The sequence below is a fragment of the Pogona vitticeps genome, chromosome 3 (assembly GCF_051106095.1).
Source record: "Pogona vitticeps strain Pit_001003342236 chromosome 3, PviZW2.1, whole genome shotgun sequence".
NCBI classification, from domain to species: Eukaryota; Metazoa; Chordata; class Lepidosauria; order Squamata; family Agamidae; genus Pogona; species Pogona vitticeps.
Window position 1 is genome coordinate 131,577,368 of NC_135785.1, and position 26,146 is coordinate 131,603,513.

Consider the following 26,146-nt stretch of genomic DNA (forward strand, 5'->3'; position numbering starts at 1 on the left):
GCCTTTTTATCTGGCCCGGCATGCATGTAGGCATGCAGGAGTGCATACGGGCAGGCAGGCATTCAGCGTGAGGGCTTCTTGCTTTGGCCCTCAAAAATGTGAAACATATGATGTGGCCCTCATGCTGAAAAATTTACAGAACCTTGTTCTAGAGCTTAAGTAAAATATATTGTTAGTCACCTCCCCGTCCTACTGTGTATGTACTGGCACATATCAAACCAGCCCTCTCAATTCTCTCCAAGGCCACTGCCAGAAGCTAAGAAGAAAAAACAGCATGACAGCCTGAGGGGAGGAGGGTGTTTTGTGTGATTGCAGTGATGACTACTCAAAGAACCACAGTTACAGGTAAGTAACCTGTTCTTCTTTATGGTCTCCATGAATCATGCATATATGGGTGAATAGCAAACGAACTTACTCGCAGGTGGGATGTTACACTAGCATGGAAGACACAACAGCTCTGCCATAAGATAAAGTAGCCTTGTCCTGGACATGTAGTCTGTAGTGTTTCACAAAGGTGGATAGCTGAGCCCAGGTTGCAGGCTTTACAGATGTCTGGCAATGGAACACCTCTGAGGAAAGCAGTAGAAGAGGGCAGCCCTAGTAGAGTGAGCTTTGATAAGTAGTGGGAGTAGTTTTTTGCCCAACTGGTAGCAGAGGGATAGCATGGAAATGATCCATTTAGAAAGAGGAGTAATTTGAGATCCTATCAAGGAAGAAGCATAGCTTACAAAGAGTTTGTTAGTTTTCTGAAAGGAAGCTGTGCAGGATGTGTAGAAGGCAAGTGCCCAAATGATATCCAGTATGTGGAGGGTACACTCCAGAGGTAAAAGGTGGGCAGAATGGGGGTGGTTGAGATGAAAATCTCAGGGGAATGACAGATCAGGGAAAACTAAAACTGGCTTTGTAAAATTGCGGATAAGGAACATTGCAGCCCAGGGTGCAGTTCTCTTCCTCTGGGAGGAAGACAGTCTTAAGGATGAGTAACTGCAAGTGTGTTGCTGCAAGCAGTTCAAACAAAGGTTTTGTAAGGTGATAGAGGACTGTGACAACCCCAGACCTACTGGGATATGCCACAGTTTCACTAAGCTGCCACCAACCATTCCCTATAAGAAGTCACACAGACCAGGAATGGATTTTTTAACAAACAAAGGAATAAGGTTTATTTAAATAACACACAGGGAAAATAAAATGATCAAGTGAATAAGATACAGTAACGTGGCTTAGTCTCAATCATACATACACCAGTTTGGTTCACACAGAACACCTTTAAATAAAGCACAGACCCTGAACCTATCAGTTCTGGCTAACCATACAGACACCTGAACCTATCAGGTTGGTACTGACTGACACACAGTAGTACCCTGTCTGACACACAGACTCCCACACCAGCTTCTTCTCTCAGCTCTTCCTCCAGCTTCTCCTAAACTTCTCCACACAGGCTTCACATATATATACAGTACAGCCCCTCCTCCTGATGTCCCGCCTTCCACTCCCCATAGGATGGAACTTTCCCTCCAAACCCATGACAGACAGGTAACATCAGTGCTGTATGTAACACCTCCCCTCTTTATAAGTTGTTTTGTAGGGGGAAAGCTAAAGTGCTTTTCTCCAAAAAACAACCTGGATCCAAAACATACAAAACCAGTTATACATTAACATACAATACCATACTTACTCTAGGATAAACATATCAATTAGGCATTTAAACATTTACCATTTACAATACATCAAGTTACCTTTATTCATACAAACCAAGCATGTTTAACAAACAAGTACATTTAACCTTTGGTCACCAAAATATATACATAGTCCATGTTCCTTCGGCGTCTTCATTCTTCGGGTCTTCTTGACAAGGCGTCAGCAACACAGTTCACTGACCCTCTGACCACCTTCACTTCAAAGTCATAGTCTTGTAGGTTTAAAGCCCACCTCATAAGTTTGCTATTGTGGGTTTTCATTGTCTTTAACCATTGCAGTGGTGAATGGTCAGTGCACAGAATAAAATGTCTTCCCCAGATGTAAGGCTTGGCCTTCTGGATCGCGTAGACTATGGCCAGGCACTCCTTCTCCACGGTTGCCAAATGTCTCTCACCTTTCTGGAGTTTCCTACTCAGGTAGGACACTGGATGCTGGTCACCATCTTCATCCTCCTGGCAAAGAACCGCTCCTACCCCGCTGTTAGACGCATCGGTGTATATGATGAACTCCCGGTCGAAGTCGGGAGCACGCAGCACTGGATAGTTGATGAGGGCCTCCTTCAACCTCTGGAACGCCTCCTCACAGTCGCTGGTCCACGGGATGCGGTCATCAGTCTTCTTCCGCGTCAGATCGGTCAGCGGAGTCGCTATCTCGCTAAACCTCGGGATGAACTTTCTGTAGTAGCCCACCAACCCAAGAAATGATTTGACTTTTTTCTTGGTGTTGGGTCTGGGCCAATCACGAACAGCTTCTATCTTGGCCTCTAGGGGTTTGATCACTCCTCCCCCTACTATGTGACCCAAGTATTTTATTTCTGGGCTACCCAGCTGCAGTTTGTTCTCTTTGCAGGGCCTAGGCCAAAGCACTCCCTCCCCTGGGTTAAAGTGCCCCTCCCTGGCCTTCTGGTCATCCCAAGCTTTCTTTCTGACCTTTTGAGCTTGCAGGGTCTCTGCTGCTAGCTCTAGGTTTCTCTTTAGGTCATTCCTTAAAGAGTCTATATATGTCACAACGTCTTGTGGGTTATCCTGGGTGATCTGCTCCCAATTTTGTTTGATCAAATCAAGAGGCCCTTTCACCCTTCTCCCAAATAAAAGTTCAAATGGACTGAACCCGGTACTGGCTTGTGGCACTGATTGATAAGCAAACAAAAGGGATTGCAGCTTCTGGTCCCAATTGTTTGGATTCTCTGCCAAGTAAGCCCTAATCATGCGCATCAGAGTCCCATTGAACTTCTCCGTTAACCCATTACTTTCAGGGTGATAGGCAGTGGTTTCCTTGTGTTTAATTCCACAGATTTGCCATAACCGTTTCATGAGCTTCGATGTAAACGATGCGCCCAAATCTGTGATTATTTCTGAGGCGAATCCCATCCTGGACATATACCCCACCAAGGCATCTGCCACTGTGTTAGTTTCAATGTTAGTCAAGGGAATGGCTTCAGGGTACCTCGTGGCATGGTCCACAATGGTGAGAATGAACCTGTTCCCCCTCTTTGTGGCCTTGGGCAAAGGTCCCACAATATCCACCCCTATGCATTTGAACGGAGTGTCAATCACAGGCAAAGGGCACAACTTTGCTTTGGTCCTGTCACGGTTATTCCCCTGCCTCTGACACACATCACATTGTTTACAGAACTCCTTGATCTGCTTCCCTATTTCAGGCCAGTAAAAATTCTGTGTGATTCTCTGCTGTGTTTTGTTCACCCCTAAGTGCGCAGCAAACATGTCAGAGTGCCCCCTTTGTAAGATCATGGGGCGATACTTTTCAGGTACCACTAGCTGACTTCTGATCCCATCTCCCCCTTTTGAGATATTCCTCAGGGTCTCTCTATATAAAATTCCCTTTTCCTCTCGAAATCTCACTGGGGTTTCAGGTGTTAGCTGGGCGTCTGTCACCTGTTCAAAACACTTTTGGAGAGTGGCGTCTGCCTTTTGCTCTTGGCCAAATCGGCTGTCTGTGGTTAAGGTTTCCACCACAGCTTCGGAACTCCCCTCTGCTTCCGTCTCGGGCTCGACAGTACCCCCCTGAACTGTCCCCGTGGTAGCTTGTGAGCGTGTAATCACTAGCACCCGTTTCACATGTTCAGCCAGGTCATTTCCCACGAGCACGGCTGCTGGCAGAGTCGATGAAATCGCTAGCCGCCAAACTCCCCTCCAGCCTTGAAAGCTTACAGGTACCTCAGTTACTGGCAGCGAGATCACCTGTCCCTCAATCCCTGCCACCTTTAGGCTCTCATTCGGGATTATATACTCCCTAGGAATAATATCTGGATGGCACAGGGTCACCTGGGAACAAGTATCCCTTAGCCCCCTATATTGATGGTCAAGTATTCCTACGTCCACCCCTGCGGTTTCAAACAACTGCGAATCTGTTCTCACTAGTAAGCAGCGCTTGACCTCTACAAGAGGACCATTTTCCCCAGCCTGATCAGCAGATGTAACTGTTCCAGATTGAGTAGCCATGGCAACAGGCTCCCTCAGTGACAAGGAGCTTTGCTCTTTCTGGACACAGAACACAGCTTTTGGCTTGGTTCCACTCGAATCATGAGGCACATTTCCTTTTAGCTGCTTTAATTTCTCACACTCTGAGATTAGATGGCCCTTTCCTTGACAGAAATAACATTTTCTGCTGTACTTGGAGTCTTTCTCATCTGGTTTTGGTTTTCCCTCCAAAATCTGAGGTCTTTGTTTCATGTCTGAGGGCTTCCCTTCACCATGGGTCCCTCCACCTTGCTGGTTTTTCCCTGGTCCCTGAGAGTACTTGCTGTAGGTTTCTTTAGGTTTACCTATCGATTTCCCCTCACCTAAGGGCTTTCTTATTTGGGAAATAAAATCTGCGATCTCGGCCGCTTCGGCCACAGATTTCGGTTTCCTTTCCCTCACCTGGAACTTCAGTTCCCCATGCAGGACTGAATAAAACTGTTCCAGCGCTATCAGGTCTTTGAGCTGCTGGTAGGTCTCTGTTCCCTCCTGAGATAGCCATTTCTCTAGCAGCCTCACCAGTTGGGCCCCCACTTGGGTAAAAGTCTGCTCTGGTTTCTTGGTGATTGACCTGAATCTTTGCCTCAGCTCTTCCGCATTTATCCCATGTCTGGCAAACACCAGTTTTTTAAACTCTGCGAAATCTTTTAGCAGTTCCTCTGGCATCTCTGCATAGACTTCTGCCAGGCTGCCACTGATTAAAGATCGCATAATGGTCATCTTCTCAGTTTCCCTTACTGAGAAGTCCACAAACGCTCTTTCCACGAGGGAAAAGAACACCTCAGGGCAATCTCCCTTGTGGTATACAGGGAATTTCTTCAGGTCAGTTTTAGACAATTGGCCCACCTCAGAATCTCTATTGTTATTATTGTTCTGATTCATCAGTTCCAATTTTCTTAACTCAAACGCCATTTTCTCTCTCTCCAATTCCATTTCAAATTGTCTTTGCCTCTCCCTTTCCTCCCTTCTTTCTTCTCTTTCCAATTGCCTCATCCTCAGTTCATGCTGTTGGGCTATGAGCATTTTCCTGAGTTCTGGGTTCTGTTCTCCCGTGCTCTCATCCTGCACTGAGCCAAATTCATCCTCAGAACCTTGGTCCACCTGGGGTTCCCTCACTTCACCCATTTCTGCCATTTGGCTTCGAGTCAAGGGCATAATCCCCCCCCCAGAACAGGCTGCTTTCAAAAGTCAAGCCTCAAAATAAAGTGACCACTTTTTTTTTCTCTTTTGCCTCGGAACCAGCCTTCTATAGATTGCTGCTGTTCTTCAGCACTAACTTGCAACTGTTGCCAGCCAGAGTCCACCCCCCTCTGCTAGGCCTCTCAGCAGACAAGCTAGATCACTGCTACTTCACTCAGCTTTGCCTCAGCCTTTTTTCCCGCCAAAACAGGTTGCCTCAGAGCTCCCTAATCTAGTCCCACCAATCTGAGGTCACACGTTCTTCCACTAGCCTACCTCCCCGTGAGGTAAGCCTAGAAGATTACCTACGCGCTCTCAGATTGTCCCTGACTAGACCCCCCTTGCTCTGGGCACACTTGCCAAGGCTTTGCTGGACCACTGGACAACTGGACCAGTCGTATCCCACACGCTGGACACCAATCAATGTGACAACCCCAGACCTACTGGGATATGCCACAGTTTCACTAAGCTGCCACCAACCATTCCCTATAAGAAGTCACACAGACCAGGAATGGATTTTTTAACAAACAAAGGAATAAGGTTTATTTAAATAACACACAGGGAAAATAAAATGATCAAGTGAATAAGATACAGTAACGTGGCTTAGTCTCAATCATACATACACCAGTTTGGTTCACACAGAACACCTTTAAATAAAGCACAGACCCTGAACCTATCAGTTCTGGCTAACCATACAGACACCTGAACCTATCAGGTTGGTACTGACTGACACACAGTAGTACCCTGTCTGACACACAGACTCCCACACCAGCTTCTTCTCTCAGCTCTTCCTCCAGCTTCTCCTAAACTTCTCCACACAGGCTTCACATATATATACAGTACAGCCCCTCCTCCTGATGTCCCGTCTTCCACTCCCCATAGGATGGAACTTTCCCTCCAAACCCATGACAGACAGGTAACATCAGTGCTGTATGTAACAAGGACTAGTTAAAAGGATCACTGGGGAGTGGAGGGTAGATGTCTGGTCAGGTATGTTGATAGCCCTTAAAGAACTTTTTTAAGGGTACTGAAAAAACTTTGAAGCAGGAAAGTCCACAGGTTGTTTAGAAACAACGGTGGATAGGTACACTATGAGAGAAAAGAGGAGACCTTCCTTGAAGTGGAAAAGAAAGAGTAAGATTGTGTGTAGGGATGGGATAAGTGCTGCTTTGTTGAGTGACTTGATGAAGGAAAGGAAACTTTGCCTCTTATAGTCCAAATCCTGCCTAGTGGAGGGCTTCCTAGTCTCATTTAGTATGGTGAAGAGCATTGAGGAATTCTCTATACTGCAAAATTGAGAAGAGCCAGGTCTGGGTGAAATATGATCCCAATGTGCTAGGAGAAGAGGCGGATCATTTTGGGGAGGAGAACTATGGAAGACATATTATGCAATGGGGTGAGCCATGCTTGCCTTGGCCACCAGACTATTATGACGATGGCATTGGTGTTATCCTGCCATATCTTTGTGATAATCTTGTGAAAGAGAGAAAGGGGTTGGAACAAGTAAAGTTGGCAATGATTCTACTGAAACATGGTGTCTGTCTTCTAAAGATTGAGGACCCAGTCCTGCTCTGAAGCAGTATATGAGGCACTTGCAATTCTGATCTGTGTGAAATAGATCCACCTAAAGTGTGCCCCATCATTCACAGAGGGAGAGGAAGGTGCTTTGATCCAGTCCCCATTTGTGGTCTTGTGTGAACTTCCTGCTGAAACTGTCTGCTATTTGTGAACCAAAGGAAATGAATAGAATGGGTGCCCCCCTTGTTGGTTGATGTCGTACATGGTGATCATGTAATCTGTGACCACTTGCACTATTCTACTCAACAAGAGAGGTTGAAAATCCCTGAGAACTTTGAGAAAATCCCTGAGAGTTTGATGTATCTGGTAGGAGGAGGGTCTATAAATTTGAGAAAGTAGCAAAATTATATAATAGTACCCAGGTGTCTTTGGTAATCAGGGACCAGTTGTGAAGGAATGGAGCTAGTCTGGGCTGATGATGGAGAATGGAGGGGTTGATTGTGATAGAGTCAAAGATACTGTTTCCCTTTTTTTGCAGGCTGACGGTAGAATTGCCAGTGTTGGGTAGAAGTCTGGGATTGAAAGGCAGCAGTGGACGAGGAAGCCTGTGAGGATCTCCCCTGAGCTGGCGGTTTGTAAGAACGGTAGATTGTTTAGATGTTTGTTGGTATTGTTGGTGACCATACTGTCTGCGCCACTGGCATTTTTTGGTATCTTGGCTGTTGTTGAGTCGTGTAAGATTTGGCTGTCTTTTTTATCTTATGCAAATTTTCCATAGTATCATCTGTCTTTTCATTGAATATGTGATGATTTGTGTTTTTATGTCCTAAGATTGTCCCAATAGCATCCATCTTGATTTAATGTCTGTGTCTGAGGTAGGAAAATTTTACATGCTGTGTCAGAGAAGCTTCGTTCTCTGGTTATCTAGTTGCTAAGGAGAGCCAGAGAGTTACATTCCTGGTAGTCATAATAATTCTGCTACAAAACATGATAACGACTCAAGCTCCCATGAGAAAGTTAGGCGGGACAACAAGACCCAGGAAGGGGTGTTCCTTATGAGGCATCCTGGGAAGAAGAAGGAAGTTGGGAGAAGTTGGAAAAAGATGGAGTTTGACTGAGAAAGGACAGACATGTGCTTTTTCCCAAAATGGATTATAACTTTTGAATGGAGCCTTTTTGTCAACATGGACTAATGGATTACAACTGGATTTTACCTTACCTGTGGGACTATGGACTGTGAGGTCTCAGGATACGTAAGAATGACTACGCTTATGCATTATCCCAGTTTAGAATGCATTTCTTGTTTTATTTTTATAGCTGGAGTGGTGGGGGTGATCTGTCAGCCTTGATATGAAAATGTTTCTAACTGAAATGCTTTACTATAATCTGAATTCTTTTCTGAACCATATGTCTTAATAAAGCAGTAATGTTTTGGAATTGCATGCATTGCTTTCTTGAACAGACTAACCTATCTAATTGGCCATGTGTATTTGCTACCATATAGAGCCCAGATTTGTCTGAGTGTAAACTCATGGATTGTCTGTGTTTCTTGTTCTTACTTAACAAAGGGGATGGACTTGAGGAAGGAAAATTAGTGCAGGGCCTGGCTGAGATCTAGGGCTCGTCTTAGCTCATAAGGACTGACTAATTTTCTGGAATCTCTCCTTCTCCGGCTTCCCCTTAATCTCTTTGGAGATGGGGGATTGCCTACAGAATAAACCCATGGAATCAAATGGGAGCTCTTCAATATGGGATTTAGCATCTTCTGTAATTCCCGAGGACATCAGCCATGCGTGTCTTCTCAAAGCAACGGCAGATGTCATAGACTTAGATGCATCAGCCGAATGATGAGAAGCTAACCTCTGATGTTTTGCCACAGTAACTGCCTCTGAGTGAGCATTAAGGAGAGAAGCCCTATTATCTTCCGGAGCATCCTGGAGAGAAGGAAGTACCTTAGTCCAAAGCTGCCTCTGGTAGGCTCCCATGGCTGCCTGATAATTAGCAACACTTAGCAAGAATATGGCAAAGGAGTACAGCTTCCGTCCTAAAACGTCCAACTTTCTGACTTCCCAATTTGTGGGAGTAACCTTGGCTCTACCTCCTGATCTGGACTAGTCTGACTGCACTAGGATTGAGTTGGGCGCAGAGTGTTTGAGAAAAGTGGTGTTACTGCCATGCGTCCGATACTGATTTTCAATTCTGCGAGTGACTTGCATAGATGTAGAAAGGCAAAGACAAAGTTTTCTTAATGAGGTCTGTAGCGGGCCACTCTCAAGCCTCCACCAATACAGGCCTCCAAGAGTGCTCACTACTTTTCCTCAAACTGCTGCCACCAACCTCTCCTTAATACTCAAACAAGGACAAGTTTTTATTTCAAACAAATAAAGTGTTTATTGATTGGTGCAAAATAAAAAAGGGTGAATCACAAGTAATAAATCAAGTTGTTAATCACGTTTCTCAATTACTAGATCACACAGACTTTTCCCTCACTGACTATCTCTCTCAAATCTATCTCACTCTCTCAATCAACTTCTCTCATCTTTTCAAACTCTCCGAAACTCTCCCTTTCACACATCATACACACCTTATATAATCCAGCTCCTCCCCCTTCTGCATCACCCTCCGTCCTCTCATTAGCTGAGGTTCCCCTGCCCAGCTGTGACAGACAGGTGAGAGCAGAGCTGTATGCCACAAGGTCCATCAGAGAAAGAATAAAAGCAAGGTTCAGAGGAGGGGACCATTCCTGATTAATGTCATCGAATACCAAGTCCTGCTTTGGTGGAGGTGGCTGTTCAACATCCAATTGCAGAGACTTGGCAATTCGCAAAACCATCTGGACATAAGAAGAGAAATCTTCAGAAGGAGAGGATGGGTGCAAATCAGCAGCATCAGAATCAGGAGTCTGAACATTGGAAGGGGATTCTTCTGAAACCTCTGAAAGTGTCCTCTGTTCTTGATCAGAAACAGAAGATGTGAATGAATCCTCTTGAAATGATGGAGATGGTGATGGTGGCGCTTATTGCCTTTTGTGCACCTGTTTAGGTGCCGGGTGTTTGGATGGTTGCTGAGCAGGTGGTGGAGTTGAGTGAGATTGAGGAGCTGTTGATACAGTGTGGCCCTTTTTAGCATAAGAGGGCACCTGTCAAGAGGACTCCTCACTTGCAACACGATGCAAGTAAGGAGACCTTAATTGCATTTGTGTGGGTTCACAGAGGCCACAAAGAACTGTCTGATCTCAATATATAGTTGTGATGAATTTTGTGATGAAGACAATGTGCTCCCCAGCCGGATGGGCTGGAGTCGGTGGTGACCTGCACCATCGGATGGAAGAGCAGGAATGGTCATCTGACACGGAGGTTCGACGTCAATGTCCACCAAGTGAGTTGACTGGCTAACTCTGCTGTCACAGTCAATTTCATGGATGGGTGATCTATCACCAGGTTGAATAGTGGCAGGCACTATGATTGGAGTGACCTCATTTTGAGACAGGCATGCTGGAATACCGATGTTGTGGATGCCATGAGCCCGAGGAAGTGTTGAACATGATGGGCTGGAATGGAAGGTCAGATTGAAAGGGGCAAATTTCCTTCTTTAACCTTATAACTCGTTCCGGGGGAATGAAGGCCCTGGATTGCATGGAGTCGAAGAGGGCTCCGATGTAGGTGACTGTGCTGGTTCGAGATGAGATTTGTATAGTTTACTTTGAGTCTGAGGTTCTGAAGTGTGTTGAGCGTGATGGTTGTAGCTCTCATGGTGTTTTGGTACGACATCGCAACTATCAGCCAGGTATGGATAGATGTCTATGCCCTGAAGGCGGAGATGCACTGCGATTGGTGCCATGCACTTCGTGAAACTCCTCGGCGTCATGGAAAGTCCAATGGTAGGGAACAGAATTGGTACATGATATCGAATTGGAACCTGAGAAATATTTGATGAGATGGATGGATCGAAATATAGAAGTAAATGTCCTGTAGACCAATTTAGCATCTTCTGTAATTCCCGAGGACATCAGCCATGCGTGTCTTCTCAAAGCAATGGCAGATATAGAAGTAAATGTCCTGTAGACCAATTTAGCATCTTCTGTAATTCCCGAGGACATCAGCCATGAGGACATCAATCAAACCATTCTCCCCTTTATCTGGGATTTTCGAAAAGGCTGGCGTCGATGGGACTGATTTTGATTCCGAAAGGATGATGTCGATGGTGGTGGACCTTGAAAGGATCTGTCAACTGGTTGTGATCTGAATTGTCGATATGGCTGGAATCTCTGATATGGTTGTTCTTCAAATGATTGTGGATAGAATTGAGTCTGTCTGTATTGAGGTAGTTGGTATCAAAAGGATTGTTGGTTGGGGCATGATCTTGCCATTTTCCATAGTTTATAAAGGTTTTCCATAGTCTCAACTGTTTTCTGATTAAAGAGACAGGTGCCGTCGAAGGGAAGGACTTCTATCATTGACTTGGCATCATCAGACAGTCTGGTGGATCTAAGCCAGGCGTATCAGCGCAACACTATCGAGGATGCTAGGGTTTTTGATGCCATGTCAGCTGCATGTCTAGCTGCAATCCTTTGTAGTTTTGCCAGCAAGGTGGCCTTGGTATGGGCATTAATCAGTTCAGTTTTGATCGATTTAGGTGCGGATTCTAGTATCGGGAGAATTTTGTTCCAAAGTCGGCGCTGATAAGCACCCATCACCACTTGATAGTTGGCAACTCTTAAGTGAAAAGTTTTGGAGCAAATAAATTCTTCTACCGATGATGTCAATTTTCCAACCCTCCTTATAGTGGGGGCCACTAAAGACTTTCTGGCTCTGGACTGAAAAATTATATAATTGGGAGTAGGATGTTTGGCCAAAAACTTGGTGTCCGTTCCATGCATCTTGTACAGGTTTTCAGTCCGTCTTGAGATTTGTAGTGCAGATGGTGCCTTGTCCCATGCTTCCGTGATTAGTTTGAGCATCGATGGAATAAAAGTAAGACTAAGTGGAGGTGTCCTTTCGTGATTAATGTCATCGAAAATTAGATCTGCCTCAGGTGATGGAGGTTTTTTGACATGTAGTTGTAGGGATTTAGCCATTCTGGATTTAGCCAGACCCTGCTGTTCAAGAAACCAAACCTATGTAAAGATTTTTATAATTTTTATTAGAAAAATAGAGCTTCATTAGAAATCAGTTCATATTGCAGGAGACCGGCTTGACGCCGTGACATGACAGTAGGAGGAGGACAGAGCTCTGTCCCCTGGGCTGAATTCTGACCTGTTTGGGACACTCCAGGTGTCAAAATCTCCCTGAAGAGGTGGTGAACTGGGGGGGAGCATGTTGATCACGGGGGAGGGGAATGGCTGTCTTTATTTGGTGGTATGAGAGATTTTTGGTGTCGAGAACTCGATTGAGAGGCTTCAATAAATATAGGGATTTGGAACTGATTGTTTCTGGAAGAAAATGGCTCTTGGGTCATGGATTCTACAGAGGTTATCAATCCATTTAGACATGGTATGGGAGGAAGCTGGTTTTGTCAAAGATCTCTGTGCAGTACTAAGGAGAGATGGCAACATCAATATGTGTGCTGGAGTGGTTGCATTTTTAGAGATTGGCTCATATAGATGATCGGCTGGTTCTGTCGATGTTCGGTGGATTTGCAGATCAAAGGATTTAGCCATGCGAATCGTAAGTTGGGCATAGGTCTGGAAATCCTCTGCCAGTGACGGCGGGTCGGTATCGACAATGTCCGACTCTGGAGAGGTAAGTAATATCAATGGAGTGTGAGGCCGAGATCCATGGCCAGAGCCATCACGGTCACGTCTGGAGTCGACAGATTGTCGATCAACTTCGGTGTCGAGAAGCTGAGTTTCATAGTATTGCTAGTTATGAATTGAACAAATGGAGGCGGCATGTCCATGGACATGTGTCAATGTCAAGGATCATCAACATCGAAAGATGGCGATCGAGTGTCGACGGACCTTGATTGGTAGGGATGGACCTCGGTGTCAAGCCTGGTGTCGTAATGATGCTGGGGTCGATGACTTGGATTTACTGGAGGACGGGAACTGTGTTGAGGTAATGGAATGGAGCGTGTATCCATGGACCAGGATGAATATAGAGGATTGTCAATATCAGAGCCTGTGTCGAAACGTTGGTTGCTGATGCGATGGCATAGCAGTAAAATAAAATGACGCAGGTGACGCCAAGCATGAAGAATGGTTTTCGCCATCTACTATATTAGAAAAATATTGGGAGGCTGGAGCTGCAAAAGCCTCAAATGTGGATGAAATTTGCTTGACCATTCAAGGTTTTTTCTATATCAAGTGGGGAGGAGGTTGAGGTATAGCAACCTCTCAGTGATGTGGCCATTTCAACACCGATGGTTGTTGAGAAGTAGGCTGACTGCTGGATGGTATTATTGAACCAGGTAAAACACCTGGTCGACTAGTCGGCGCAGTTTGTTGAGCAGAACCCTGGTCGGGGCAAATTGCAACTTGATGTGCGTGCTGAGCATAGGTTTGAACCACATGTGATGAAACGAGCTATCGAGATTGTTGATGTTGACAGTTCTGGTTAGGGATTGGTGGGCGATCCGAGGGCATCGAATATGGAATGGTGTCGTGCTGTTTGGGATGGGAATCCTCAGGCGATGGAATAACCGAAGGATTGCTGGAAGGAATAGAAGGTTGTGGACTGGGAGGAGAGCATGTTAATCGGTTGACTCTATCATCCCATTCTGGAGACTAAAAAAGGGGGTTGATGGGACAGAAATCTGTCATCATCTGAGGGAGATCTGACCAAAATTGATTCAGAGAGTTGTTGTGGTTGCAATGGGATGTCTGTAGGCTTAGCTTGTTTAGGAGGAGAAGGCTCTGGAGCTGGAGCAGCTTCATTAGGTCTCTGATGTTTAGAAGTTGTTTTCAATGTCAAAGATTTTGGTATCGAGGACTTTGATCTCTGTGTCTTCAAGGTCTTAGACGATGCAGATGAAGAATCAGAATGAGCTGATGTAGCCGATGGACGTTGTTGAGATGATTCAGCAACGGCTTTCTCCATTGCTTTGGTTAGGGAAGTGGCCCTTTGGTTAGGTTGGGCCAGTTAAACTGGTTGTAAGGATTGTTCCCAAAGTCAGAGTTTTAGCCTTGGGAGGCGAGATAGAAGAACTCTGCACTTAAAATTTTTGCAATGGGTACAGGAGGAAGTCTGATGTTGTTCTCCCAAACAGAAAAGGCACTTAGCATGTCCGTTGGAAAGTGGGATTTTATTATCACAGACAACGCAGTGCTTAAACGGGCCCAAAGGGGCCATGAATAGGAGAACATAATTTGAAGAGAAAAACCAATGATTAAAGGGGGGCGTGTGCTGCGACCAGAGACTGAGCGAGGTGGAAAAATCTCTGACGATACTGAATTTGATCTGATTGTTTAAAGGAAAGAAGACTGATACCAGGAAGGAATCAAGAATAAATTCTCTTTTACTCACAGAAGCAGAATTATGAGGCTCTCAATGCGGTGGTTGAAAGAAACTGAAAGGGGACGCTTGGCACCAAGGTACTTATATGGGTGGGGAGGGTCATATTCTTACGTGTTTATTGCTATAGCAGAAGCTCTAGAATCTTCCAATGAGGCTCCGCATAGACACGAATCACTCAGTGTGATTCACAGAGGCCACGAAGAAGAACCTGGGCATCCAGGAATGAATCCAAGAGCACCTTGGATGTTCCCAGAGGGAATGAGTCCCATCTAAAATAAGCTGAAACTCTATTCCCCCATTTGCCTTTCTACTGATCAGGAATACTTCTGTCTTGTATGAATCCAGTTTTTTAACCCTCCTCTAGTCCATTACTGACTCGTCACTGATTTTGAAGCAGAACAGCTTCCTAAGATTTAGATGGTAAAAGAGAAATAAAATAAGGTTTCATCTGCATACTTAGTGACAATGAATCCCCAAAACCCAGACAACCTCTTCCAGTGGTTTTATGCATATGTTAAACAGCATGGAGGCCAACATTAAACTGATTGCCACCACCACAGACAAAGAGTGAGCATCAGACCTTGTTCGGTTGGATTCATTCCTGGTTTTCCACCATTGTCACTCTAGCCTTTATCCCACTTACTTCATCACCACCAGCTACCCAGTAAACCAAGGCAGAGTTGACACTGAAATTTTATTTTTCATTTCCCTGACTTTCCCTGACCAAATTTTGTCAATTTCCCTGACCACCATTCAAATATAATCACAAGTTTTAAAATGAATAAGTCGTGTTGCATTAATGCAAATGCTCTGTGTAGCATGCATGAGCATGCCTGACTGACAGCAACAGATTCATATCAGTTGCAACAGATGCAAGTCCTCCACAGTTCAAGACAGCATCGTAAATCTGATGTTGCATGACAACCATTTCTTCATGCAAGATCTCAATTAACATTGATTTATTGACTAAAAATCCACTTTCAACAGAAGCATTACCATAAGACAGGATAAGGCACATTTTGACAACAGTCCATAGGTATGAGAAACTTTTGTTGGACATCAAAATACCACTGTAAAATGTATCCATTCCAATTTCATCATTTTGTTTTACAACGTATGCTTGATATTGAGCCTTGAACTCATTATGGGCTATTTGGTTAAAGCAGTCTAGCGTTGCTTTGATTTTTTTTCACTACTGTGTCATTGATCTGATTTGCTGCATGTAGAGCTTCAAGAACAGCCTGTATTCTAGTGATTCCAAGATTTGGCTTGTATAAAATGATAGTAGGATCCAATGCTGATAAGCTACTGTCAACCTTGCTTCTGTCAAGCAAGTTCTCAGATAATTTCATGTTGTTAACAACTGGGAACCAGAAGACACGTTTTACAGCTTTTCTGATTTTATGGAACAACTCATTAGCTTCTTGATTAGCTTACAAAGTTTTTGAGTTTTGAAACCTTTGCAGAAATGGCTCACAATCTCCAGGTATCATTTCCATGAAAGCCATTTTGCACTTCATGAGTGGATCTTGCATTGCAGCTTTTATACAAATTGCAGGTTTACTGTGATGGAGTTTTGCTTCTTCCACATACAGTACTTCTTGATGTTGTCAAAAACAAGGCACTTAACATTCTCCAAACACCTAGTGGAGCTAAAAGGTCAGGGGCCATAGTGTGCTTCCAGTCATAGCAGTGTACGATGCTCTCCTAGCTGGGGAATCTTCAAACAGATAATACGTGTTGCCCAAGGCTGAATTCAGGTCCCGTTTCACTGCTTGCAATCCTGTTTCAAAAGACCTATGTACGACAGGAAGGGTACAAGTTCCAAAGTCACTCAGTTCTCTTCCTTCTCCTTTACAGTCGAGGTTGGTTTTAATTTCTTCTTTTAGTTTTCTCAGAAAAAAGTTATTTACATTTGACCCATCTATAGATACTTGTAATAATTTTGCAACTGATAAAGAAGACATGCCTTCTTGAAACTTCTGAAGGTCTTCAGCAGTAGCAGTTTGAAGAAAATCACTGGTTAGATACCGTGTGGAAATGTTATGACAGTAGTCATCCCAAAACTGAACCACTAAATCCATCTGTCCCTTTTGAACCACCTTATTCAAAGCTTCATCAAAATAGATAACAAATGTTTGGCAGTTTCAGCTGTTTCAGTAAAAGATCAGAGAAATATGGTGCCAAGCCAAAAGAAATAACATACATCGCTTTTGTTTTTCCAATATGAAACTGTTGAGCTATCTGAGAACATTGGCTTGAATAACTCATTGATGTTGTTACAAGAGTTAAATGATATCTTCTTCATCACCAGTTGCAAACCCCACAGGTTCTCTGCTGTCCTAACACAGTCCTTGATTACACAGGCAGCCACAATAGTTTGTGTGGTGGGTAATTCTTTGCCATTTTCATCACTCTGATCATGTTTTCCACTTTTCGCAGGGGCTGTCTCTTCACCCTCTCTGGTTTTACTATCTAAACTTGTACTCGACTTTGAACCTAAACATATCATGATATGTGATATAGCTGACTTGTTATAATTGTCAGGTTCTTCTGTTGTAATGGTCCAGAGCTCTAATTCCCATATTACTTAGTTCAAATGTTTTGTAGCATGTTTTACAATAACCTTTGCATTTGTCTCGAGCAACAAGTGATAGCTATGGAATGAAGTTAGGATGAAGTTTGAAATCCAGCTACTGCATACTAACTATTCTCTTAGAAGCCATCTTCAAAATGTGGTTTCAGATTCAGTTGTACAGAGAACCATCTGCCTGACACCAAGATGTTAGCAAATTTGTTTATTGGCAAGTAGGAACTTTCCAAAGCTGGAAAAGTTTCTGCGGCGTTCACCCTTATTATGTTAAATAGTCATGCATTATTCATGTTGTAGGCTAATGTTGTTGAGAGGCGGAGCCAAGAGAGATATTAAAAAGGCGGAGCCTGAGAGTGAACAGTCAGTCAGAGTCAGAGTGTGGAGTCAGGAGAGATAGAGTGATATTTGGGAGATCTGAGGTGTGATCTGTCAGAAGAGTGAATAATAACTGTAAGATCAAATAGAAGATTGTTTTTGATGATTGATAAACCTGAAGAAGATATGTATGAATAATTATCAAAATATCTGTAATCAATAAACCTGTTTTATTTTAAAATACAGTGATGAATGGACTTTCATCTTTCTTTAGAAAAGTATGTTGATTTAGTGATCAACTGGTGGCAGAATGTGAAGAGGAGTTTGGTTTGCCTTCATGTGCTCAGTGGTTGGAAGATAACCAGGGGTAGGAAGACCTATTGTACAGAGAAGTTATTGTGAATCCTATGAGGGGAGGGGAGATCATTTTCAGACATTCTCAGATAGTACCCTTCAAATACAGAGAATTTTTTTAGAAAAGGGACATAAAGGGACATTTGCTGCTCATTTAGGGATTACACATTCAAAGCAAAGAATTGCTCAAAACTTTTACTGGCATGGGATGGGGAAGCAGGTTAAGTTATCCTTGCAGCAATCTCTTGAGTTAGCAGTAGAAAACTTAAAGAGCCATCAAGGAAAGCAAAAGCACTGGTATAATAAGAGAGCCAGGGAAAGAACATTCAATCCTGGAGATGAAGTGCTAATGTTAAAACCTATTAAAGGTAATAAACTCCAATTATATTGGGCAGGTCTATTTAGAGTAGCCTCTAAAATGAATTATGTAATTCAGGAGGAGGGAGAAGAAGACAGAAGAGTGGTGCATGTAAATATGATTAAACCTTATTATAGGAAAGAAAATTTTGTCTTATATGCCATTAAAGAAGTGCACAATGAAAAACATGAACTACAATATTGGGAAGGAAGGGGTGAATCCCAGTATAACCCTGAAGATGTTAAGATTAGCCCTACTCTAACACCAGAGCGACAAGATGAAGTGAGAGCCTTGCTGCAGAAATACAAGCAAGTCTTCTCAAATAAGCCTGGTGTAGCAAAGGTGGTAGTATATAAAACAGATAAAGGAGATGCACCTCCTCAAGCTGTCACACCTTATAGAGTAATGAGGCCATATGTAGACAAGGTTCGCAAGGAGCTAGATTAAATGCTGATAAACCAGATGGAAGTATTCACTTTTGCATGGACTATTGAAAACTGAGTCACGTCACTAAGTCAGATGCTTACCCGATGCCTCGGTCAGATGACTTGACAGAGACTATAGGGGGATGTCGATTCATAATATGTTTTGACCTGACTAAAGGGATCAGACACAGCCGTACACAGAACCACCTCCTGACACCAAGATGTTAACAGATTTGTTTTCTGGCAAGTAGGAATTTTCCAAAACTGGAAGTTTCACTTTCACTTTCTGTGTAATGAGCAGAACAGCAGCAAGAACAGAGGTGGAGTTTAAAAGCCTGCAGATCATTTCTGCAATCTAGAGAAGCAGGCAGCCCTCATTTGCAACCTTTATGCATGGGGGAAATCAGGGAAGAGGGTGAGAGAGCTGTTACTCTGTAAAGCCCAGCAGGAACAATCAATCACATTTGAAAAAACTACTTTGCATGGTGCAGAGTAGAAAATGCTAGGTGACTGTGAAATCCAACAGCAGCAAAACTCATTTACAACTCTGTGCTGGGTTTAGCAGGTGTCAGAACGTCTATTCCATACACAAGCATTACCCAAAAACATGCTTATCTTTATATGTAAGTTAAATGCAGTACTAGCAGGTTAGATCTTTAAAGTTTGTATCTTGCTAAACTTTTAACTAGTCTTGCTTTGCAAATGCCACAGGCAGACTTTGGAAATCATGCAGGGACAGAGCTCAACAAACACATTAGGCTGGTTGCTGGGGGGGGGGGAGTTGAGAAAAAGGTGGAGCTGGGAAAGGGCACCATTCAGTTTTACTTGCCGTCTACTATTTCTGTATTCCAGTTGCCATAAGAACAGATCATGCTCTAGCAGCAGCAGGTAAAAAAAATCCACTGCTTGAATACACTTTAATTCCAATTTCCCTGACTTTCCCTGACTTCAGACCAATTTCCCTGACTTATTTCCATTTCCCTGACTTCCCCTGATTTTCCAGAAAGTGGTGCCCTTGTTGGAGCTACAGAGTAATGAAAATGCCTAGAACAAATGTGTCTTTCGGATTGACTTTGTGTACTCAGGTACATGTCTCTGCAGCTGGATTGTTGGATTGTTATTTCCCAAGGAATCTACGTGTATTTGGACTGCTTATGCTTATGCCCCATATAACCTGGTACACAGCACTCTCAGTTATGTGCATTTAGAGATAACTCCCAGTCATGTTTTTCCAGGGCTGATGTTCTTTTATGCTCAAGAGTGGAACACAACACAACTACATTTTAAGTGAGAGTTAAAGGAAGGGTAGGATGCATCTTGCAGAACCCATTTTAAATCACTCTCAGGGGTGTGCAGTGTGCATATTTCTTTGCAAAAGGATGCTTACCAAGAATTTTCTTGAACCTTTGGATTGGAAATAAAATGGCTTAAATTAGGCCCTTTATTGGACGTGTCTTTTGGATTGAAAAAAAAGTCAAATCAAGTTCAATATCTACATACATAGAAATAAAAACGAAACAGTATTCATAAGAAAATAGAGATCTGTTATTTCCTTCTATAATAAAAAGGTTAAAGTAAAGGTTCCCCTTTGACAGTTTTTTGTCCAGTCGTGTCTGACTCTAGGGGGCGGCGCTCATCCCACTCTTCAAGCCATAGAGCCAGCGTTTTGTCCGAAGACAATCTTTCCGTGGTCACATGGCCAGTGTGATTTAGACACGGAACGCTGTTTACCTTCCCACCGAGGTGGTACCTATTTATCTACTCGTATTTGCATGCTTTCGAACCGCTAGGTTGGTGGGAGCTGAGACAAGCAACAGGCGCTCACTCCGTCGCATGGATTCAATCTTACGACTGCTTGGTATTCTGACCCTGCAGCACAGGCTTCTGCGGTTTAGCCCACAGCGCCACCACGTCCCTCTCCTTCTATAATACCAGCCAGATATAACATGATTCACAAACTAGTTTTCAATTATAATGAATATATTAATAAACAAAATTAGGAATAAGAAATTATTTTACCTCACATTTATAAACTTGTTTTTCTGCCTCAAGGTATCTGATTTTTTCTTCAGTTTTCTGAAGTTGTGCCTTTGTTTCTTGATGAGCTAAGAATTCATTTTCAAACTACAAAAGAAACATGAATGTAGTGTATAACATTGTATTCATTCTTTCAGAGTGACAAGATTACTCCCATTATGCTTTCAGTGTTTCTCATATTGTTTCCTTCAGTCCTAATAGAAGAGGGCTCAGAGCATGCAAGGGAAGAGAGAGGAAGAAAAGGCAAAATATTACAACTCTTGAACAACTTGATCCACTGAGTCTCACAGTGAAATCTGTTACAGTGATGCCTCACAAGACAAATGCCTCCCAGGACAAAAAACTCACAAGAAGGGAGGTTACTTACCTGTAACCATTGTTCTTCGAGTGGTCATTCTGTGAATTCACACAATAAGGGTTAATCCAGCGCCAGCGTCGGTCCTCTCGAAATATTCTCGAGCTCTGAAAAGAAAAGTAACAAGTGTAAGGCTGCCTATACTGCACATGCTCCGCCCCTCCCAGCCTTAGTTCCATTTATCCGCCACAGTATTCACTCCAGAAGTAGACATCAACAGTGACAGATAGAGGGGAGGCTGGGTGGGATTGTGTGAATTCACAGAATGACCACTCGAAGAACAATGGTTACAGGTAAGTAACCTCCCTTTCTTCATCGTGGTCTTCTGTGAATGCACACAAAAAGCGTGATTAGCAAGCTTACTCACCGGACGGAGGGTTGTCACTGTAGGACAGATGTCAACACCACTCTCCCAAACGTAGTCTCCCGTCTGGCTCTGAGGTCAAGTCTATAGTGGGTGATAAATGTCGACACACTAGACCATGTGGCAGATCTGTAGATGTCTGGTACATCAATGCCACGTAAGAGAGCCGTGGAGGATGCTACAGCTCTGGTGGAATGAGCGCACAAACCCTCAGGTGGAGACTTGTGCTGAAGATCATACGCGAGAGCGATTGTGCTGTCAACCCATCTTGAAAGAGTAGAACGCGATGCAGGTAAACCCTTTTTGTGTCCAAAATAACACACAAAAAGTCTATTAGACACTCTGAATTCCTTAGTCCTGGATACATAAAAAGCTAGAGCCCTTCGCACATCCAAGGTGTGGAGCATGCGCTCGACGTCAGTAGTAGGCTTAGGAAACAATGTAGGGAGAGAAAGAGGTTGATTCAGATGAAAGTCTGAGACAACTTTAGGAAGGAATGAAACATCTGGATATAAAAGGACTTTTTCCTTGAAAAACTGCAAAAACGGTTGGTCAGATCGAAGAGCCGCGAGTTCACTCACTCTCCTGGCAGAAGTAATAGCCACCAAAAACAGTGTTTTGAGGGACAATAGCTTAAGTTCACAAGTGGCCATTGGCTCAAAAGGAGGACGGGTAAGTGATCGTAGGACTAACTGGAGAGACCACTGAGGAACTGGAGGTCTCATATTAGTGAGTCCTTTGAAAAAGGCCTTGGCAATAGAGTGAGCGAATAAACGTGATGAAGGTGAACCCCTTGGTTGAAAAGATATAATGGCAGCCAAGTAAACTCTAATAGTGGATAAAGACAACTTAAAGTCAAACAAGTGTCGCAAATATAACAACAATGTAGAAAGGGACACCGGAGAAGGAACAAGACCCCTGGCATCAGTGAACTTAAGGAAACTTCTCCACTTACACCTATATAGCAAAGTGGTAAATGGCTTCTTAGCCCGTTCTAATACTTCTTTGACTTGTGGGAGATCCTCCACACAGTCAGCTGTAGAGTCTCCACGTCTGGATGAAAGATGACACCCGCAACCTGAGTTAGGAGGTCTGGTAACATAGGTAGCCTCTTGAACTCTGTGGACATGGCCACTAACGTGGGAAACCACACCTGACGAGGCCAATAAGGGGCTATGAAAATGGCGCTCACTCTTGACTGGCAAAGTTTCACCAACGCCTTCTGAATCAGAGGAAGAGGAGGAAACATGTAAAGGAGCACTTGATTCCATGGTATCATGAACGCATCTCCTAGAGACCTGTTGCCTATCCCCGCTCTGGATGCATAGTTGATGCACTTGGCGTTCAGGTGAGATGCAAAAACGTCCACCATGGGGGTACCCCACAGGCAACATAGTTCCTGGAATATCCGGGGATTGAGTTCCCACTCGTGCGTTTGATAAGGAAGGTGGCTGAGCCGGTCCGCAAGCGCATTCTCCAAGGTTGGGACATGTATGGCCATCGGAAATATGTGGTATAGTCGGCACCACTCCCAGAGATGCACAGCGAGGAACAGCAGTGACTGAGAGTGTGTTCCCCCCTGTTTGTTTATGTAGTACATGGTCGTGGTGTTGTCTGTTATCACCTGAACACCACAACCCAGTACCATGGGGAGAAAAGCTCGTAGAGCCTTGATGACCGCTATCATTTTGAGATGATTTATATGAAGGTTGACCTCTTGGGCAGACCAAAATGCATGTACTTTGTGTTGGCCACAATGTGCTCCCCAGCCCGATGGGCTGGCATCCGTAGTTATCTGTACCGTCAACCGTAGTGGTTTGAATGGTCTGCCCATCATGAGATCCGGAGCGTGAACCCACCACTGTAGTTGGTTGGCGAGTTCCTTGGTCACTCGAAGCCGTTTGTTTTGACTGTTCGTCATGGGATTGAACAGAGTAAGAAACCAAGACTGTAGAGATCTGAGTTTGAGTCGTGCATGAGACAAGGCAGGAGTCGTGGAGGCCATTAGTCCTAAGAGATGTTGCGCATGCCTCGTTGTCACCCGAGACCCTGGTCGGAACTTCCTTACTGCCCTGTGGATCTTCTTCCTTTCTTTGGGTAGGAAGATCCGTGCCTTGTTTGCATCCAGGCGTGCTCCTATGTAATGAGCTGTTCTGCATGGCGTGAGGTGGGACTTTTTCGTGTTTATGGTAAGTCCCAGCTTGGGTAACAATTGGAGGACGAACCTGACATCCTTGAGTGCTTTTCTCCAGGATGGAGACACCAGCAGCCAATTGTCTATGTAGGGATAGATGTGGATACCCTGAAGACGCAGGTAAGCAGCGACTGGTGCCATCACCTTTGTAAAAGTCCTGGGAGCTGTGGAGAGCCCAAACTGTAGGGCTAGGAACTGGTAAATGGTGCCCTGAAATAGAAAACAGAGATACTTGCGATGTTGAGGGTGGATGGTGACGTGAAAATAAGCGTCCTTGAGGTCTATGACCACAAACCAACTGTTTTACTTTAATAGGGGCAGGATTGACTCTAATGTGATCATGCGGAAACAACGAGGACGAAGGTAAGTATTTAAGAGTCTCAGATCTAGGATGGGTCTTATGCCTTCATCCTTTTTTGACACGGCGAAATATCTTGAGTAGAACTCGTTTCTTAAATCTGTGATGGGTACGGGCTGAATAGCTTGCTTCTTTAGAAGTGACACAATCTCGTCCTCTAGAGCAACGTCGAAAGAGGTGTGACATATAAACCCTAGTGGAGGTGACTCTGTAAATTCCAGCCTGTAGCTGTGTTCGATGATGTTTAAGACCCATGAGTCGCTTGTGATAGTAAGCCAATTTGAAAGGAAGGGGAAAGTCTTGTAGTGCTTGACCTTGATATGCCCTTGCTGAGTGAGTCAAAGATAACTCTTGGACTTTTTGGCAGGTGATTTGAAAGATCGTCTTCGCTGAGATTGTTGAGATCTGTAGCTGGGAGCAGAGGAAGATGCCTGTGACGACCTCTGCTGAGGTAAGTTCTTATAAGACTTGAATTGTTGGGATGACTGCTGGTACTGTGCATAAGATCTTCGCCATTGGTACTTATTATACCGAGGTTGAGTTTGGATAGAATATGACCTGGCCGTCTTCTTGGCCTTGTGTAAATCCTCCAAGTGAGAATCTGTTTTTTCATTAAAAAGGCCAGTGGCGTCGAAGGAAAGGCTTTCTACTTTATTCTTTACATCTTCCAGTATGCTAGCAGCTCTTAGCCAGGCATGTCAACGGATTTGAACTGCGGACATAAGGATTCTAGCTGCTGCCTCCGCAGCATGTCTAGTAGAGAGCCGTTGGTGTTTGGACAGTTTGGGCTTCCTCATAAAAATTCAAGAAGGTTTGCCTAACCTCTTGTGGAATAAGCTTAAGTCCAGGTAGAATCTTAAGTCAAAGCTGCTTCTGGTATGCACCCAGGGCAGTTTGGTAATTGATTAGTTTGATCAGGAATGCAATAATTTTTCTTCCAATAACCTCCAGCTTCTTCCCATCCTTGTTGGTAGGAGTAAAGTGTGATTTACCAGTAGGCTTCGTGCAACTGGTCTCAACGATCAAAGAATTAGGAATGGAGTGCTTGAGGAGAAATTTAGTATCGGGGCCATGTATCCGGTAAAAATTCTCAGTCCTGCGAGGCAAGGAAGGAGTGTCAGAAGGTTGTCCCCAATATTCCTTTATAATGTCCATAATTGCCAGGACGAAGGTCAGACTAGGTGGTGGAGACCTCTCTTGGTTTATATCTCCAAAGATGAGGCCCTCCGTGGCAGGTGCAGGTTGATCAACTTCAAGTTTAAGAGTCTTAGCCAGGCGTGATAACATCTGAGCTTAGGACGAAAAATCCTCAGAGGGAGATGAAACATTGGCGTCTCCAATATCTGATCCCACCGCTTCTCCTTCCGGAAGAGTCCCCTGCTGTGTAGGCAACTCCTGGTCAGAATTGGAAGACAGGACCGAAGAGACCTTGTCAGGGTCGGAGGAGAAAACATCCCTCTTCCTCTTGCGTTTTGGCTTATCAACATCGATCCTTACTGTCGATGTTGAGGGCTGAGGTACAGGGACTGTAGCAGCAAGTGGATCCAAAGGAGGAGGAGCAGGTAGAAGCTGTTGAGGCCGGCCTCCGATAGGGTTTTCGGCCTCGATGTGTCGACGTCGGTGTCGATGACGAGGTGGGGAGGAGTCAGACGATGAGGACACATAGATGTATTTGTCCTCTTGCGCTTGTGTCATCGATCAGTCGACGTCGAAGATGAGCTGGAGGAGGTCGAACGGTGTCGACGTTGGCGACGCTTGTTCCGACGAGATGACTCTGAGTCGGAAGAGGATGAGGAGTGCTTCCGACATCGATGTTTACTTCGGCGTCAGGTCGACGATGCATGCTTCTTCTTGGAAGCTCGCTTCCTCCGTGGTGATCTCGACCTCGAAGGGGATGTTGAGTTGTGCTTCTTCTTAGAAGCGCATTTTCCACACGGTGATCTCGACCTCGAAGGAGACGTCGAGGTACACTTCTTCTTGGTAGTCAGTTTGCCGCGTGGTGATCTCGACCTTGAAGGGGATGTCGAGGTCGACAGAGCTGGAGATCCCCGCCCATGAGTCGATGGGCTTTGCGGGACCAAAGTCAAGCCCGTGGTAACACCGACGAGCTGACTTGGAGCTGGAGAAGCAATGCCCGAAGGCACAATCGGCTCGACTTGTCGAGGAGGCAGAGAAGGGGCTGTCTCCGACAAGTACTCTCTATCTCTCGACGAATCCTCCAAAATGGTAGATGGGAGGGATGCAGAGATTGGCGGAAGCTAAGTCATAGACTCCTTGGGCTTAGCTGGAGGTTTCGCTTTGCTGTTTTTAGCGGACTTTGAGGCGGACGAGTTCGATTTCGCCTTACTAGCCGGTTTTTTTGCTGGGAGCGTCTTGGCTTGCTTGGTTGAAGTCTTTGACGGACCCGGCTGAGGCGAGGTATTTGCCTCCTGCAGTGGGGTTGCCGAAGGGGAGACCATCTCCA

At 44.5% G+C, this 26,146-nt stretch overlaps 1 protein-coding gene and 1 long non-coding RNA gene across 8 annotated transcripts in view; one reads left to right on the plus strand and one right to left on the minus strand.

Moving 5' to 3' along the window:
* The window catches only part of LOC110078403 (protein diaphanous homolog 3), a 355,467-nt gene that overhangs the window by 221,969 nt on the left and 107,352 nt on the right, over positions 1-26,146 (minus strand). For all 6 annotated transcript variants that reach the window (XR_013543712.1, XM_078390739.1, XM_078390740.1 and 3 more), the window contains one exon: positions 20,394-20,498. Coding sequence is in view for 5 of the 6 variants with exons in the window: in XM_078390739.1 (XP_078246865.1) it covers positions 20,394-20,498 (105 nt within the window). In the remaining variant the exon portion in view is untranslated. The remainder of the gene's footprint in view (positions 1-20,393; positions 20,499-26,146) is intronic.
* LOC140705830 (uncharacterized) overlaps positions 1-26,146 on the plus strand; it is a 32,789-nt gene that overhangs the window by 5,465 nt on the left and 1,178 nt on the right. For both annotated transcript variants that reach the window (XR_013543719.1, XR_013543720.1), the window contains 3 exons: positions 243-345; positions 7,414-14,406; positions 24,050-24,133. This is a non-coding gene — a long non-coding RNA (uncharacterized LOC140705830). The remainder of the gene's footprint in view (positions 1-242; positions 346-7,413; positions 14,407-24,049; positions 24,134-26,146) is intronic.